At 41.7% G+C, this 19477-nt stretch overlaps 1 protein-coding gene across 1 annotated transcript in view; it reads left to right on the top strand.

The window, feature by feature from the left end:
- LOC106894837 (neuronal acetylcholine receptor subunit alpha-7-like) overlaps positions 1–16525 on the top strand; it is a 54504-nt gene extending 37979 nt beyond the window's left edge. Inside the window, exons 8-10 of the mRNA XM_014953791.1 lie at positions 46–132; positions 12779–12888; positions 15450–16525. Of these exons, the coding sequence (XP_014809277.1) occupies positions 46–132; positions 12779–12888; positions 15450–15971 (719 nt within the window). The 3' untranslated portion in view covers positions 15972–16525. The remainder of the gene's footprint in view (positions 1–45; positions 133–12778; positions 12889–15449) is intronic.
- The last annotated feature ends 2952 nt before the right edge of the window (positions 16526–19477 follow it).

Here is a 19477-nt window from a genome sequence, read left to right on the forward strand (position 1 = left end):
AGAGTTAATGTTCCTTATCTTTCCCCTCCCATTCACTCCCTGCAGGTATCACTGTTCTGCTTTCTCTGACTGTATTCATGCTGCTTGTGGCTGAGATCATGCCTGCAACTTCCGACTCAGTTCCACTTATAGGTAAGTTGATTTTCTCTGCTCTGTGTGCAATGTCTGATGCTTTCCAAGAGTTGTTCAAAGACTATTTCAGGACAGACTCTTTTGTTGGAAGAGTTTTACATTTCAGCAGTGTAAATCTCTGTGTTTTACATGTATAAAAAGATCCTATATGATGGATAGAAAAAGCTTCAGAAACATCTGATAACCTGGTAACTGCAAAGATTGAGGGAACACAGAATCAGGAAAACAAAACATTCAATCAAACAAACAAACAAAGAAAAAACCCCAAAACCATGGAGGTTTGGGTAGGCAAAGCACAAAGACAACACCATCAATGGACAGGGACATGTAAGATACTGGATACTCAGCCTTGGCTCCGGATATGTTGAATTTGTCCATAGAGTACTTTCAATATCACACTGGATGAAGCTGCTTCCACAGAGAACTTTTGAAGGTCTCAGTGCTGCCGGTTGTAGAAAGTTCATCTATTCTTCTGCATCACCCATCCTCCCTTGCTTCACTGTCCACTTCTCCTCTCTTCTTTTCTCTCTCCACCACAAGCAACTCAAGATACTCCAGGTAAATTCAAATGCTTTTTTTAACATATTCTGAGAGCTATGGGACAAGTTATCTTCTCGAGAATGTGGGCCAAACAGTCATTGTTGCATTCTCTCTTTTCACAGTTTCATCCCTTTACCTTGATCTTATTGATCATCAGTTTCTCTACTATGAACTGAAGAAAAGGTTACCCACCAACCTCATAGCAGAACAGAGAAAATAAATCTGTTCTGGTTTACAAAATAAAGAAGTATGAAAACCACAGGAAAACTCACAACCTGTTCAGTTCTCATGTCCTGAGCTAAAGTCTATATTTGCATACAATTCACGACTAAAGTACACATTGCAGACAGTAGAAATAAACAAAAAATTCAACAATGTATCTAGCTGCCAATAGAAGGTGCACTTCACCACTGAATAATTAAAGCCTCACAAAAATTATATCATGAATAGGACAAAAGAGCATTTACTCAGGCAACATCATTGTCTTACTTGAACAATCAAAACCTCACATCTAACTCTTGAGAAGGACAGCGACTATGCAACAGTAAGGGCGACAATGCCCACAAGCAAGTGTCTTAGAAAGCTTCCAAATAACTTGAACTTCTTACAGACAGTCAGCAGGACTTGCCTCTGAGTAACAAAGGAGCTTCCAAAAAACTAACAAAACCTCCCTCTAAACATATAACTAGGACTCCATAGAGGCAGCTACAATTTTAAGATAAACTTTGTCCGCAGGGAGGAGACGCAAGGCATCTTGAGCAAGTCTTGACATAATTTATCTTTGTTCATTACATAACAAAAGCTGTTTGTAATTAGTGATGCACTTGCCAATGCCCAGTCCACTACCTTTACGCAGACCATTGTCTACTGGTACATTCCCTTATCATAGACCCTCAAAAAAAGCTGTGAATAGTTATGTATTATTAGAAAATTTTGGTGCTGTAATAGCATACTGGTTTCTGCTTATCACAGCGTAGAATCATAGAATGGTTAGAGTTGGAAGGGACCTTAAAGACCATCAAGTTCCAACCCCCCTGCCATGGGCAGGGAAACCTCCCATCTAGACCAGGATACTCTAAGCCCCATCACGTATCAGAAAAGTGTGAGGGGCAGCAGTGTGGGGGAATCCTGTTTCCTTCTCCAGGTGAGTATCAGTTCCACTATTAGACCTCTTGCCTCTTTTTGCTCTTTTTGTATCACAAAGGGAAGGAGATGATAAAGAGAGTCTCTTCTCATGAGTTTGCTTCATTGAGAGCATGTATTGTTGCCAGTTTTTTTTCTTTTGCACATATAATTAGGACATATCAAAAGTTTTAGACATGCACCTCTCGAAGTTGACACGTAGGTCAAACACAGTCTGTTTCTTTCATCTGTTCATTTGACAAATTTCATTTTGTGAAACACTGTAAAAGAATAATCCCTGCACATGGATACTTTGTAACAACCTGGAGATTGGCTTCGGATATGCAATTGACCGAAGTCTAAACCAAACCTGTGGCTACTCTATCTGATACTATCCTGTTACAGCCCAAAAGCAAAATGAACATTGATACAGTGGCGTCCACTTAGGACACATGCTCTGAAACTCGACCATCCCTGTGCAATGTCTCATCCCCTCTTGTTTTGTAGGGTGTCAAGATAGATCAGGTTGAAAAGGACTTCAGGAAGCGGAAGACTGTGTGAAAGATGTGTTTCTAAAGATGTGTTTCTAAAGATGATGTAAATGCTATCTACTGTTCTCCTTTTTTCTGCAAATATTACCATTTTATTATAGAAGAATCATGTTGGTCAGACATGATTTACCCTTGTTCAATTCAGGCTGGTGGTTCCCAGTCCCCACCCTCTCCCTCAAGTGTCCAGAAAAGTTCTTCTAGAACTTACTTCTTTATCTACTTGGGGACTGATGATGGGTACAAGGTCTGTCTATCCAGTTGTTATGGATCTTACCCCATCCCTGTGGCCGTGGAGCAATACCCTTAGGACTCTTGGTGACATGTATCTGGTCCCATGGACTTGGATAGGTTCAGATCTCACCATCAATCCCTGACTCCATCCTCATGCGCTCTTGGCTGTTTTAACTGTCCTTGAACTATGTCTCTAAGCAAAGAATGATATGAGACCTTCATGGCAAAAACTGAGGCTAAGTGCTCACTGTATAGGCCTTTTCTCTGTCCACTGTCACAGAATCATCTGCCTCATTCTGCAGCAAACCCATGTTTTCTTTATTCAGCTTTTTAGTTTGTGTAGTCATAGAAACTCTTTTTATTCCCCTTGACGGCCTTGGCAGTCTTAACTCCTAAGCATTAACATTCCCAAAAGGACTCCTAATGCCCAGGCAGTTCTTCCAAATGTTTCTTTTGCAGGCTGTCCCTGCTCTCTGCACTCCCCACCACCACCACTTCCGCACTGGAGGATCAACATGAGTTCACACACTGACCTCTTTATGTGTTTACTTACTTCTCTGAGTAATAGAAGGGTCTTTTCTTGCACTTGAGGGCTGCTGTACTTTAAACCCTTGTAGTTTTGTTGTGCTACTTTATCTTTCAGAGCTTCTTACAGTAGGATCTCAGTTACTTGTTCCCTGAAGTCCAAGGTATACATTTTGGTGTTTTCATTCCTCACTTCCTTCACAGTCTTGAACTCTACCATTTCATAAATTATTATGAAATAATGCAATACAGCCCAGGCTGATATTGATTATCATGTTCCCAATGTTCTTCCTTGCTAGTGAAGAGCATCTGTGCACCACCTCTGGTTAGTCTGTCCTGTACTTGTATTAAGAAGTTATCACTGACATCCTTCAGAAATCTTCTTGACTACTTGTATTACACTGTGTTGCCTTTCAGCAGATTTCAGGGAGGTCCAAGTCCCCTGTGACAACCAGGATATAAGATACAGAGGCTTCCCTGAGTCACATTAAGACTCCATTCCCATTTCCACTTTTTTTTGGATGGTCTATAATGCACTCTCCCTACAGCATCACTCTTGTTGGTCTCCTCACTGAATCTGACCCACAAGCTCTCCAGCAGGTCTCATCCATCCCATAGAGGAGCCCTTCATATCCAAGTGGCTTCTTCACATAAAGGACAACACATGTTGTCTTCGCTGTCTGCTGCCCCTGAAGAGCTACCTATACATCAGAACAGTAGTGGGAGATATCCCAGCACATCTTTGTTGTCCCAGCAATGTTATTGTTTCCTGACCACAACCAGAGTTGCTGTTGCTCCCGTGCTTCACCTTGTTTCACCATTCCCGATTTCTTTTTTGTTCTGTCCACCCAGCACCATTTTCTTCCACCCTTATCCAGCATTGGTCCATTAATTTGGGTTGTAATCTCCCACAGTGTTCCTAGGTTAAAGCTCTGCTCTTAACTCCTTGGTCCACTCCAACTAGGCAGGAAAAACTGCTCACCCATTTGGCTTCTGCACCCAAACAACCCTTGTTCAGCCAGTGCTCAAGCCTGGATTCTGTGATTTTACATGATCTTGAGCTCTGAAAAGTTTATGCTTATTCTAACAAGATAGCACAGCATAAAGTCTCCACAATACTCTTATAGGTGTTCCCAGATGGGATATTTTAGCTGCTGAACTTGATACACAAGGTCATGATTGCAATTCTTCAGCATGATCTCTGGTCCAGTTGACCATCCTCATGAATTAGTGTGAGGAAAAGTAAAGTTCTGTCAGACTTTCCTCATATGGCAGGCTTCCAAATCCTTTGATCACCTTTGTGGCCCTTATCTGGACCCTCTCCAACCTGTTCACATCTTTTTTGCATATTTGGAACCAAAATGGAAGACAGTGTTCCAGATGTGGCCTGACAAGTGCTGAGTTGAGTGGGATAATGACTTTATCTTTATCTCTGCTGGTCATGCCTATTTTAAATGGAAACCAGCATCTTGTTGGCTTTCTTTTCTGCTGTAGCACACTATTAACTCATATTCAGCTTGTTGTTTACCAAGATCCCCGGGTGCCTTTCCATATAGCTGCTCCCCAGCTATGTAGATCTGAGCCTGTGCTGCACTCCTCGATTATTTTTTCCTAAGTGCAAGACCTTGCACTAGTTTTTGTTGAATTTGGTAAGGTTCTTGTTAGCCCACTCTTGCAGCTTCTCTGGGTCTTCCTGCAGAACAGCTCTTCTTTCTGAAGTCTCTACTTCCCTATTCAGAGTACAATCATCAAAGGAGAAGGAAAGGGTGTGTGGGAATCAGAGTAAAAATTCTTTTGTATCTGTTTAAAACATTAACTGTCCATAGCAAAGCAAACTAGCTAAGCCATTTAGCTCAAAAAAATTATTAAAGTCCCATGACATCTAGAAGCACAATATTTTGTCCAGAATCCAAACAAAGTCAATTATATGAACAAGGTTTGTTTCACTTCAAGGTCCTGACGTGTCCTCCTGCCCCCCTGGAACTTAAAAATCTCTGAAGTGTAACTCCTAAAAGACTTGCAGACCATGACTGTACAGCAGCAGATGTGTCCTAAACTTACCTTTCCTGGTATAGCTTAATCATGCCTCATGGGAAGTGTACACTTGTGATTTGACTTACAATTTCTTCATTTTATCCAAACTGGAAGTGTTTGGTTTTTTAATTTCTATAAAAGCAATGTTATCTATGTAAATAGACCTGGATCAGGTTTTGTTAATGGTTTTATGACTATCTCTGAAGAAAGGATGCGTTCCTTCCTTGGGCAATAGACATATGCAAGAATTCTTTTTTTTTTTTTTTTTTCTTAATGAGCACTGTGCCTCCTTTTTACAGTCTCTGTATCCCTGACCTGTTTCATTAAACTGTGTTTTCAATTGAAAGTAACCTTTTAATTAAGGCTAGGAACTCTTGCACTAAGAAGGCAATAAAGGAACAAGTTCCCCTCTGGTTTTCAAGAGAGATTCCTAACTGTAATTCTTCATCTTCCTGACTAAACTTTGACTAGAACCTCCTTAAAATTTCAGAGTTGATCTTGCAGTGACCAGAATCTTATTCATCTTGCACTGCTGTAGGACTGTCTTCAAAAATCAATGCCTCAGTATAAGCTGCTAGTTTGGACTCATAGGCTTAAAAAATTCAGCTCCTAATGTAATGTTTAGTTACTATCAAAACCAGCCAGTTTTTCAGAAAGACAGATCAATCCACAGCCCATGTTGAAGTCAGACACGGCCTAAAAGCATTTTCTCTGGAAAACTGAGAGCAATACAGTTATGAACATAACCATCTTCCTGACTCTTATTTTTCCCTGCATGCATTATCACCTCCAGAGGGGCAAAACATTCAGGGCCACATGACGCTAAAAAGTTTGTAGCTGTCCCTACTTTTTCTCCTCCTTCAGTGATCCTTGCTGCTTCCAACAACAGATGCTTTGTTTTAAAGAAATCACCATTAATCTTCCAGCCCTAATAATCAGCAGGTTCACCTCTCGTTCCATGCTGCAGTGAGACACAGGCTGTTAGATCCCTCCTCCACCCACCAGTCATACTGCTATGAGAACAGGGCGAGGGTGTACAGAGACAGACCCTAAAATGCTTTCTTTGAAAACACTTCCCTAGCTCTTTACTGTTGTGTTTGTCCAAAGCCTCTGCAGTCATTGAGTTCAGGCCCCAGGTGGCACAGAAAATACAGTAACGTAGAAAAAGAGCTTGGAGCACCAGAAGAGGGACGCCTTCAGTAAGCCAAAGCTGCAGTAAGCTCTGAGCTGGCTCAGAGCTCTGAGGAAGTAGCACTTTCAAAGTACTTTGTCAAAGTAGGCATGCTTCTGCCCAGGAGCCAAGTCTTGAAATGAAATATTCAGAACTCTCAAGCCAGTCAGACGGTTTGTTTCTTCCATAAACACCTTTTACACCCAGAAATTCAAGCCATCTCCTCACCCAGGAGAAATGGTTAACTTTTTCTGGGTTTTTTGTTTTTGTTTTTGCTTTATTTTTTTTCATGGCCAAATAACTCCAAAGTGTAGCTTATGAAGGCACGGACCCTGGTCAGTGATGCAACCAGAATCGTTTATTATAACCAACAGGCAGCTTATATAGTACCAGCGTTCCCCTCCCGTCAGTCAGGGGCGCCAGGCCGCCTGGAGATGCTCATGGGCCATCTTCTGCCATTGTTCCTGCTTCTTCTCCTGGTCTCTGCTTCTTCCACAATCCTGTTAACCCCCTGTTCTCCCACATCTCCCCCTTTTTTGTGTAATGTACAGAATAATGACAGGTGTATTACATCTTAATGACTACAGTGAACCTATACTATTAAAACTACTATAAATCATAAAACTAACTAAATTCCTGTAACTCCCTTATGCCATGGCTGGTTTCTACATAAACTTCTTTTTCTAACATCATACTTTGTAAGGCAAGTACAGTGTGCATTTGAGCATACATGACTTGATTTATGCTTTTGTAACACAGGGAAACAAACTGGTAAACATAACATAATCATTAACAGATCAGGCCTGATAACATTAAAACCAATGATACTTTTGTGAGCAGAAAAGATTCACTGCTTTGTTGTTTCTGATGATTGTTCGTGCTTCTCAGCTTCTAGATACGGTCGACTGAATTGTGCTGGGATCCACTTGGGGCCATTTCCTGTGGAAACACAAGCGTATCCTCACCCCCAAGTTACCAATGGCACAGGGCCTTCCCATTGTCCAGTGGCCATATCACTAATATGGACCTTTTGCCGTGTTTTGAACATTGGGGAAGCTCTGAAGTGTCAATTCACTCGTGTCATTTCAGTGTTGTCTCTGTTTAGAAAATTCAAAACAAAAGTCGCTTTTCCACAGACGTTGCTGTGGCGGATCTTCCAGACTCCCTCGTCTTTGTTTAATTAGCAATTGCTTTAGTGTTTGATGGGCACGCTCAACGATCACCTGCCCTGTAGGGGAGTGTGAAATTCCAGTGATGTGGCAAATGCACCATTCCTGTAAAAAAAGTTATGTGGTTTTAGATACATACGCAGGGCCGTTGTCTGTCTTGATAGTTTCTGGTATACCCATGGCAGCGATAGCTGCTAGCCAGTGTCGTCGGACATCTCAACACTTTTCTCCTGTATGTGCAGTGGCAAATATATAATTAGAAAAAGTATCAGCAGTGACATGTACATACTTCAGGCGACCCAATTCTCCAAAATGTGTAACATCCATTGGCCAAATTTGCAGTGGTGAGGTGTCATGTGGGTTAAATCCCAATTGTGGCAATGGGGCATGTCAGGCATGTCAAGATAATATTACGTGCTTGATCAGTGGGTAGCTGAAATTGCTTTTGCAGTGCCTTCCTGTTTTGGTGAAAGAAGTGATGTGAGAGCTGTGCTTGTTGAAATAATTGCGGTGTGGCGAGTGCAACTGTGGCTTTGTCTGCAGCACAGCTGCCCTCAGCTAGGGGTCCTGGAAGAAAGGTGTGTGACCGTATATGTGTGATATAATAGGGTAATTTACGGTAGGAAACATAGTGCCTTAATTTTTTAAGTTGTCCGAATAACTCTGGATTGTTGACTTCCTTTAGGAAGGCACCTTCTATACGCTGAACAATTGCTGTAACATACAAAGAATCAGTTATGATATTGAGATTTACATCAGAAAAAAGCTGAAAAGCACGCGCAACATTGACACATTTAATATCTTGTTTCCAGAGATTGTCAGTGGATCGCCAAAGGACCGTTGCTCTGTGCGTTTTCCCAGAACTGTCTGTGAATGCTGTAACTGCATTAGAGAGAGGGGTATGAGAAAGTAAGGTTCGATTAGTCAGGGGTAATCCTTCTCAAGAATTTAACAGAGAACGTTTAGGTAAATGGATTAAAATCTGACCAGTGTAGTCTGCGAGTGCTGTCTGCACACTGAGAGACTCTGCTAACATCCAGTCCAAGTCTTTTTTGTTGGTGGGAATATAAATGAATTCTGGATCACTGGCTTTTAGAGTCAGAAGTCGGTGGTGACCTTTCTGAATCAAGTTGGCAAACATTTCTAATCATGAAGTTACAGTTTTTGTAAATCCATGAGGCAAAAAGAGCCACTCTATTATTATAAGTGGGTCTTCTTTTACTGAATCCCACTGGCTTAGAAGGGCATATGGCTGAAAGGTATTTTGAATGATGACTAAGTACACTGGAAGGGTTAAACATAGACGATGACTTTGACATGTCTGTAAAGCCTCTATTACTTGCTGTAGACATTGCAGTCCAATAGGTGTCAGTTGTCTTTTAGAATTTAAGTCAGGGTCACCTTTTAACAATTGAAACAGAGGGTGCAGATCTTGTGTGGTGATACCCAGAAAAGGTCTGAGCCAGTTTATAGTTCCCAACAATTTTTGCAGATCATTCAGAGTCTTTATTTGTAATACCAGTTGCAGTGCTTGTGGCTGGATGGTGTGAGTTGTAATCTTCCATCCTAGGTATTTCCAGGGTGGTGCACGTTGGACCTTTTCCTCAGCTATCTGCAAGTCTGCTCCTTGGACAGCATGGCAGACTTGGCAGACGACTGTCTGTGGGTCTTTGTCCTTTTTGGCAGCTATAAGTATGTCGTCCATGTAATGATAAATTACAACATGAGGGTTTGCATTTCAGACAGGTTGTAAAGCATTTGCTACAGTTAATTGGCAGATAGTCGGGCTATTTATCATACCTTGTGGTAACACAGTCCACTGATATCGCCGTGTCGGCTGTTCCTGATTGACAGATGGTACAGAGAATGCAAACTGGGGTGCATCCTTTGGGTGCAGAGGAATAGCAAAAAAACAGTCTTTGAGATCAATGATGGCTATTGGCCAATTTTGAGGCAGCATAGAAGGTGAAGGAAGACCAGGCTGTAGCGCACCCATGGGCTCAATGACGGCATCATCGGAGTCGACTCAAAATCCTCAAAATCCTAACTGCATAAGTGCTGTAGGCTTTAGGCTGGACCCTAAAATACTGATGAAAAAAATCTGGCAACTGGGCTCTGGCTGCTGCCTGGGAGACCAAGGCTCTGTTCTTACTTGACTGTTTGTCTGCTGTGCCACATCTCACAGCACAGCATCCTGTTCCTGTGCTCAGCAACATCAGTGGAGGCCCAGCAATGGAGTTCGCTGATTTAGGGTTATGATGTGGGGCTAGGGTACAGTGGGTGAAGACTGCAGTCCCATGGCTCCAAGGAAAGTGTTATCTACGTATATCGTAGCTTCATCCTTTTAGCAGCTAGGCTCTTCTGCTCATGGGGTTTCTGGAGAAGGTCAAGTCATTGTTATGTCAGAGGGGCGCTAGAGGTGAAAAGTGACAGCTTGCATCAAATAAAGCACTTGGTCTCGCTGGTGGGAGGGATAAAGACTGTCAGGAACAGAGGTGTCAAGTCAGCAGACTGGAGGAAGATTCAGCCATACTTTTAGGGAGGTGCATGAGGCACAGCACAGGAGTCTTCCGCACAAATTCTGACTCCTTCAGGAGTTCTGCTGCTGTGAAAGAGAGTATGTAGGATAAAACCCTTGACGTAAAGCTCAGAAAATGCTGAGTCAGTACCATTTTGCCTCGTGCACATACCCATTCAGTTCTTGGGCTTTTCCTTTGCCTTACAGGTGAATCATCACTGAATCCAAGCCCAGACAGCTCTTGGCCATACCTAGATGGGACTCTGACCCAATGCAGGGTCTGAATTATAAGCACAGAGTCAAGTTTTCAATCAAAGAGTTCCATGGGCATGATCTAGCAATTCCTTTGTGAACAATGGCTATTAGGTAGACCTTCACTTGCCATAATAAAGGAGGCGATAGCCTTTATCATACCTCCAACAAGAGCTGTGAAAGGTTAAAGTGACAGGGATGCCAGTGGTTGCTACTTCCTTGCTCCTCTCTCACTGCTGGTTCCTGTAGGCTTACAAAAATCCAGGTCTAGAGTAAGTCTAGGCTGCTGCAGGGCCTTGGGGCTTTTGTGGTTTCTTTGGCTGCATAAGTCTACCTGCCAGTTCTCTTTTCACGGATACATTGTGGCACCTTATTTCCTGACTCTGATAATAGGTATGAAATACAATGCTCCATTTCCTCAGTCCTTATTTACCAACTAAAAACTACACTGTACATTGAATCCCTGTCACCAAAATGCAGGTGGATGCACACCCAGCCATCTTCCTTGCTATGAGCAGGCTAAAACATAAAACATTTTTCTTTATGTGTGCACAGGTCCCCTATAGTTCCCAATCTGTTCCTGAGAGAGCTGTTTTCCCAGTTTATTCAAAGGTCACCATAGCAGTTTCCTGGGCACTTGTTTCTTGCACAAAAATTGACAGTATTAATTCCTCTGCTAATCATTGTGTGGGATGTTGAGTCAGATAATACCAACTTGTTTCCAGGTTCAGTCGGGTGACTAATTTTCCAAGGATTTTTGAAAATCCTAGACACAGACATTTTAAATGGACCACTTCAGGCCTTTGAAGTCCGGTGTCATCATAATGTGTAGAAATTACAGTTATTTAGAGACTTATGGTAGCACGTAAACCAATGATATCAACCCTGCTATATTTCTTTTACATGGAGCATACTGGAATCAGATAGAATCATAGAATTGTCTAGGTTGGAAGGGACCTTTAAAATCATCTAGTCCAACCATCAACCTAACTGTTAAAAAAAATAAATCACTAAACCATGTCACTAAGCACTATGTCAACCCATCTTTTGAATACCTCCAGGGATGGCACCTCAACCACTTCCCTGGGCAGCCCATTCCTATGCTTAATAACTCTTTCAGTGTAAAAATTTTTCCTAACATCCAGACCGAACCTCCCCTGGTGCAACTTGAGGCCATTTCCTCTTGTCCTATTGCCTGTGACATAGGAGAAGAGACCAACCCCTGTCTCTCTACAACCTCCTCTCATATAGCTGTAGAGAGCGATAAGGTCTCCCCTCAGCCTCCTTTTCTCTAGGCTAAACCCTCAGCCTCTCCTCGTAAGACTTATTCTCCAGACGTGTCACCAACTTTGTTGCAATTCAGCTCATCCACTGTCCCTTCATTGCCCTTCAAATTATCCAGCTTCCCTGAAACCCAAGTTCCTGGTTTGCTCTGCTTCTGCCTGGTTGTTGGCTCTGTTCTCTCATGAGAAAGTGCAACAGAGTCCTATGAATTCAGCTTCCTAATTCATTTTGGCACAGGAAGTTATGCCTAGATCTTGAAGAAGTTGCAACATTGATTCCAGGAAGGCCTGAGAACTTCATTGCTATGAAGAAGCTTTTTGCAGCTGAGGCAGTGGGAATGACTATTAAGAAACAGAGCTGGAACAGAACTTGCCTTGGATCTTGTATCAAATTTTTTACTTTTCTAACAAGCTGCAGGAAGGAGAGCTGGAGAACTGCTGTAGTCTGAGGCAGTGTCACTTGCTCTCCCACATCACACCCTCACATCAGCCAATGTTAATTTTTCCTGGTATTTTGCTACAGCAGCCTTCAAACGTCATTAGCCCTGTGGGCAATTCCACTTTACATTTCAGTGCATCAAACACTGCATGCAAACTGACTCCTGGCATAAGGAAGCTGTAGTGCCACTTAGAAGATATGGTTTCGAGTCTCAGTTCTGATTTTCAAGATCTTTTTTAATTTCCTGAATGGCAGGCCTAAAATTAGCACTCAGCAAAGCTGTAGCCTACTTTCATAGGAAACAAAAGAAGTGGTCTTGAGGGTTGAGGAAAGTTCTGAAAAATTTGTCTAACCCCTTGTGAGCAGAGGTGGGGCGAGGGAGGGAGTCTGGTGACACTTTCAGGGGGAGGGGTATCCAGTGATACCATGAAGCGAGTGACACCATTTCCTTCCAGCACCTCCACTGGTACTGTGGGGCAGCCTAGGACTGGGGATGCTGGTGTTTAGTGGGTCTGGTGAGCTCAGCTTCTTACTGTCCTGACAACAGGCAGGGAGCAGGTCCTTAGTAGGGAGCCCTACATTCCTCTCTAGGAATAAAAACCAAGCAGTTTATGCCTTTCACTGGAGAGAGGTAGCTGAGCAGATACCGTGAAAACCTCAAAGGCCTAAAAGGCTTCAGTGTGGAAGAACAGAAGAGCAGGGTGTAAAGCGGCACTTCTTCAATGTAGATTTTGAGGCATCGCCAAGGCATATTATTCACATTTTCTTTTGTCTTTTTTCCCTCGTAACTAAGTCTTATTTTTATCTGCAGCTCAATATTTTGCTAGCATCATGGTCATCGTTGGTCTGTCTGTGGTGGTAACAGTTCTGGTTCTGCAGTTTCACCATCATGACCCACAAGCAGGCAAGATGCCCAAATGGGTAAGCAGTTTTTATGGTAAATATTCAGAAGCCTACTGAAAGAATAAAATAATCTAGAAGTTATGGAAAAGTAGTTATAGGTGAGGGGCAAAAAGTGTCCATCAATCTGAAGAGTCAGCTCTAGAAGAGTCAGTTTGACACTCATGATTGCTGTTGGAGGGAAAGAACAATCATACTAAATTTAGTTTTCTATTATAAACCGTGTCTGTTACTGGGTTATCTATTTAAGCCTACAATGGGGTGGTTGACTCATGGCAGACTAATCTTGCTCAGCACCTGCTTTGCAACTATGAACCCTGCGGGAAACACCTTTGATTTCTTATCCAGCAGACACCAGTACCGATAACATGTGACGTTACAAAACACTGGTCTCTGCTGTGCAGTTTCTCTGCTTTGTTTCCTTACAGAAGTTTTCACTGCATTTCATGACAGAGCTGTAACCTCCCAAAATAAAGACAAGAGGTGAAGCCAATTGACTGCTCTCTTGCAGCTGTTCCAATTACTAGCTGGGTCCCTGAATTTCAGGAAGATCAGGAACCCCCTAGCTATGGTTCTCACATCACTGCTACTGCACCTGGAGAAGTAGTAGAAAGGCAAAGCTGTTGAGTTCAATCTGACTGTACTGAGGAGACCCTGGACTTCCCTGGCTTTGAAATGGGCCTCCTGCTGAAGGCACAGCCACTTGCTTGTGTGGAAAAACAATTTTGTCGGCTGTTGTCTGATGAATTCTTTTCATGTGGACCCTCTTTTCTCTAAACATTCTGTTAGCCTAGTGAGGTCAAGAACTAATGTCAGCTACTTCAAGGATGAATGTGTTCCTTAAAACTTTCAAGTTAAAAGAAAATGGTGGGGTTTTCTCTCCCCATTTCATAAGAATAGGTTTTAGACTAAGCAAGGTAGGCTTTGTATTTACAAAAAGAAAAGGAATAAAACCAGAAGCAGGTACAAATAGTCACAGTCAGCTATTTGTCATAGTAGAAAACTACCATGACATTATGTTGAATGTCACATAGTTACCAATTTCAGCCTGACTACAGAAGAGCTTTCTAATTTAGCTAAATTTAGCTTTCTAATTTCTCTAAAAATAAACTGCAGCATCAATGCAAATTAAAAATAAATAAATAAGGTCCAGAAGCAATTAATCTTTCTTACAATTATTTGTGAAAGTGATGTATTATTTAAAATCATCTTACTTTCAAGATAGCAGTGCATGCGAATTCTTGATGAACCTGCATGTAAGCAGGACCTCAGGGCAAAAATCTGGGTAACCATGCTTCAGATGTCCATATGGGCAGCATATGCAGAAGCATAACAGCCCCCATGGGCAATTTTATTGTTTCATCTTCTTTTCAAGGAGGCTAAACACAATTGCTCATGTTAAATTGACTTGCAGTCCCTGCAAGTTAGCTCTTGCTGTCTTGGCTGGAAACACAGCATGCAATAAATTCTTGCTCTTGAGTGTCCTTGTTCAGTGGCCTGACAGCTGAACAGGCAGTCATTAAAAAAATGCCATCAGGAAGCAAAGACTGTGGAAAACATTACTCAGAAGCACAAATGATAAACTGTGAAAGCTGTAGACCAGGCAAGCTGACAGGACTGAGAGATTTCAAGAGAAAAAGGGCAAATGCCAAATGCACAGAGAAGAGGCTGACCCCATGAAAGTGGTCAATAATCCTCTGCAATGCAGGGGCAAGGCTCAGTCATTAGGATTCGTGGCAAAGTCTCCTTTTTCCACCCTCTGTCCACCACTAACAACAGGATTCATAGAATGCTCAGATTTCAGCCAAACCCTCTGAAGAGCAATTTTTTGGGAAACAATTCCGTATGCACTCTCTGAAGTTAGGTCATTTGATGACCCTGACAAGAAACATATGGGGCACAATCTGCTATGTGTAGGTTAGAGCACTTTCATGATGTGCCAGAGCAGTTGTACACCAGAGCCGACAGAAATGACAAGAGTTAATAGTAGCATTCGGATTTTGAACTGCCCGATTTAATTGATTTAGTATTATTCTTTTGAAAAAAGGCCTGCCATTTCATGTGGCTGAACTCTTCAAAGGAGTATTGTAATGGCATACAAATAACAAAAAAAACCAAAACAAATACAAACAAGGCCATTTATTTAGACCTAAAGAATAGAGATTGGGGTGGGGAATGTGCTAAAAAATGCTGTTAGTCTATTGTATAGTTTTTCTTCAGGGGAAACGAAGCCTGAGCCCCACCCCCCAAATATTTAAGTGTAGATCTTTCTGTACTGTCTGAGAAATGGATGAACACCACCCAGCCCTATGTTCAATTACAAAGATCTAGGATTGTTTGCTAAAGATAGACCTTCAAGAATCATTTTGTGAAGTAAGAGTTTACATCTCTTCCACTTTATAAGCTCAGTGAGTGTTAAACACATCATTCTTAGAAAGAAGTCAGATGTCAAAAAAAAGAATATTTGAAAGCAGATAGCTGAAGCACCATACAGACTGAGTGTAATAGTCATGAAATGTTTCAAAAAAATTTTAAAATGCAGAAAAGTTCCCTTTATTTCTATTATCACTGCTCTCTTTCAGATCCGTGTCATCCTGCTGAATTGGTTTGCTTGGTTTTTACGAATGAAGAAACCAGGAGAAAATATAAAACCCCTCTCTTGCAAATATAGCTATCCTAAGCAACTTGTGAGCGTAAACAGCACGGAGATAAATGTCCTACCTGGGCACCAGTCTAGCAATGGCAACACAATCAATAGCTACCACACAATGGATAATCCATGCTACCCCCAAAAGAATGATCTGAGTAGCAAGAGCGGAAAGATTACTTGCCCCTTATCAGAAGATATTGAGCTTGGTCAAAAGAAAGCTTTAAGTGATAGGCTTCCGGTAATTATGAAGATCCTGGAGGAAGTTCAGTTCATAGCAATGCACTTCAGGAAACAAGATGAGGGTGAAGAGATCTGTAGTGAGTGGAAGTTTGCAGCCGCTGTCATAGATAGATTATGCCTGGTTGCATTTACCCTTTTTGCAATCATTTGCACATTTACAATACTCATGTCTGCTCCAAATTTTATAGAAGCTGTTTCAAAGGATTTTGCATAAGGATTTCAAAGATAAGCAATATAATTTCAAAGTGGATATTGCCAGTAATTTTGCTAGATGATTAACTCAAATAAAGAAGTGTACTTATATGTGCTAAAATACACAGAAGGGGATGAAAATAATTTCAGGAGGTAATTATTCCTGATGTTAGTAATTGTAGTTATTGAATAGTAAGCATATTATCTGTTACTTATTTAATAGACTAGTGCCACATGTAATTATGTCATTATCTGTGATAACTGAGAGACCAAAATTCAAATCTACATTTTATATATTACAACTTATCACACGGGTCAATATATTACTGTGAATTTGTGAACTTTTTGATATTGTTAGTAGTTTAACTGATTGGTCACTATTAACTTCACAGCATTTTTTTTGTTTCAGTATACTTGTGTTTTATCATTTTTGTTTAATGTGGCTGTGACATTCACTTCTCAGATTTGACAGACCTATATATCCTCACAGTCTTATGATGCTGTATATTGTATTTAAGAAAATAAACTATCATCGTGTTCGCTCTTACTAGTGCAGTGACTGGAATGTTTTCACAATAAAGGACAACTGTGATTCAATTTTTGCCTGAAAATCTCCATTTTTGAATGTAATCACCAGTGACAGGATAAAAAGATAAAAGCTAATGTTAAAGCACACAGTCACAATAACTTAGCATCCTAGTGCAAAGCATCGTTCCTTATATGAAATGCAGAGTTGTTGCATAAGGGTTTTTTTAACTGGATGCACACGGCTTAGGGTCAGAGGACCCTAAGGACCTATCAGTAAACAGTAGTGTAAAATTAATTTCAATAACATTTTTGTTTTAAAAAGTTATAGATTACAACCTTATACCATTAGACTGCCACAGCTGGGTTGCCTTTTATAGAATTGTCCTAAAACTCAAATTGTATTAGTAGTATGGGACTCTTTAGTCTGGAGAAGAGAACACTGAGGGGAGACCTTATCAACGCCTAGAAGTATCTCAAGGGAGGGTTGAAGGAGGAGGGAGCCAGACTCTTTTCAGTGGTTCCCACTGAGAGGACGAGGGGCAACGGGCACAAGTTGGAACATAAGAGGTTCCACTCAAATATGAGGAAAAACTTCTTCACAGTGAGGGTGACGGAACCCTGGAACAGGCTGCCCAGGGAGGGTGTGGAGTCCCCTTCTTTGGAGATTTTCAAAACCCGCCTGGATGCAGTCCTGAGTAACATGCTCTAGCTCTAGGCAATCCTGCTTCAGCAGGGGAGTTGGACTAGATGATCTCTATGGTCCCTTCCAACTCTAGAAATTCAGTGAAATTCAGTGAAATTCAGTATGCAGTTTACAAATCCCTACACTAGATTGAAACTGCTTGCTGTTTCATTTTTTAGATGAAAAACCAAGGCAGATTGTTTTGATACCCAGTTCTCACTTGGTTTTTTGGAAGGTAATAACATTGTTACCACTAAATTTTTAGAATTACTTAGTGTAGAAGGGCACAGGAAAAAGTTAACTGTACATACAGAACATTGCAGCATAAAGTGCAAAAACATTTGGGATTTTCCTCAGAAATACCCTATACTTGGAAAGATTCATGCAGCATCTGTACATAAGGATTCACAGTTCTTCATCACTTCATCACTTAGTGTCACAGACTATCTGTCGAGGTATTATATAATTCTGAAAGAAGAAAAATTCCCAAATCAATTACAAAGGGTACATGGCAACAAGACACTAGCCCATAATGTCTTTTACAAAATCCAGGCACTTAAGCAAACTTTACATAACGAGTTATGGTGTTATCTCTCCCTCTCATCCCTTGCCCAGTGATAGGGATTTTGATAGTAAAGGTTCTTGCGCTCTTTCCCAGAAGTCATGGTAGACTTCTGGTGTGGAGGTATTCAGCATAAGATTATTATCTGCCCTGATTTATTCATCAACACAAAGAACTGTAGGTATCATCAAACAGAATCATAGAATGCTTTGGGTTGGAAGGGACCTTGAAAAACATCAGGTTTTAAACCCCTGCTGTGGGCAGGGACACCTTCCATTACATCAGGTTTCTCAAAACCCCATCCAGCCTGACCTTGAACACTTCCAGCAATGAAGCATCCACAAGTTCTTTGGGCAACTTTTTCTAGTGTCTCACCACCCTCAAAATAAAGAATTTCTTCCTAATATCTAATCTCTATCTAACTTTTTTCAGTTTAAAACTATTAACCCTCATTCTGTTGCTTCATTCACCTGATAGAGACAGACATCCAACTCACTGCAACCTCCTTTCAGATAGTTTTAGAGAGCTTCCTTTTTTCCAGGCTAAACAACCCCCATTCCTTCATTTACTTCTTATAAGACTTGTGCTCTAGACCCTTGCCCTTCTCTGAACACTCTCCAGCAGCTCAATGTCTTTCTTCTAGTGAGACCCCAAAAACTGAACACAGTCCAGATCATCAGTGATGAGTACGAAGGGATGATCACTTCCTTAGTCCTGCTGGCCACACTATTTCTGATACAAGACTGGATGTTGTTGGCCTCCTTGGCCACCTGGGCACACTGCTGGCTCATACTCAGCTGGTTGTTGATGAAAGCCCCCCAAGTCATTTTCCCTAGGCAGCTTTCTAGCCACTCTTACCCAAAACTTTAGCTCTGTATGGGGTTGTTGTGACCCAGGTGCAGGACCCAGCACTTGGCCTTGCTAAACTTCATACCTTTGGCCTCAGACCATCCATCCAGCCTGTGCATATCCCTCTGTAGAACCTTCTTACCCTCAAGAAAATTAATACTCCTGCCTAAGTTGGTGGTCTGATCACCTGATTGTCCTGTTTGTGCCATGTAATGGCACTGAAGATCATCTGCTCCATAACCTGGCGGGGCGTTGAGGTCAAAATGACAAGCCTGTAGTTCCCTGGATCCTCCTTCTAGCCCTTCTTGTGGATGAGCGTCACATTTGCTAGCCTCCAGTCAACTGGGATCTCAAGGGTTAGTGAGGACTGCTGATTAATGATGGAAAGTGGCTTGATGAGCACATCCACTACCTCCCTCAGTATCCTTGGGGGGATCCTGTCCAGCCCCACAGATCTGTGTGTGTCTAAGTGTTGCAGCAGGTCACTCACCACTTCTTAAACTGTGGGGACTTCATTCTACTCCCCATCCCTGTCTTCTAGCTCAGGCTGGCTACTCAGGGAGCAACTGGTTCTACTACTAAAGCCTAAGAAAAATAAGGCATTAAGTACTTCAGCCTTTTCCTTATCCTTGGTTCCCACTGCAATGTAATAAAGTACAGAGATTATCGTTAGTCGTCCTTTTATTGCTAAAGTATTTATAGAAATATTTTTTATTGTCCTTAATGAACGAAGCCAGATTAAGTTCTAGTTGGCATTTGGCCCCTTTAATTTTCTCCCTGCATAACCTCACAGCATGTTTGTAGTCCTCATGAGTAACCTGCCCTTTCTTCCAAAGACCATAAACTCTCCTTTTTTCCCTGAGTTGCAAACATCTCCCTCTCTTCAGCCAGGGTGGTTCTTTTCCCA

This window comes from Calidris pugnax, unplaced genomic scaffold (assembly GCF_001431845.1).
Source record: "Calidris pugnax isolate Ruff unplaced genomic scaffold, ASM143184v1 scaffold250, whole genome shotgun sequence".
NCBI lineage: Eukaryota > Metazoa > Chordata > Aves > Charadriiformes > Scolopacidae > Calidris > Calidris pugnax.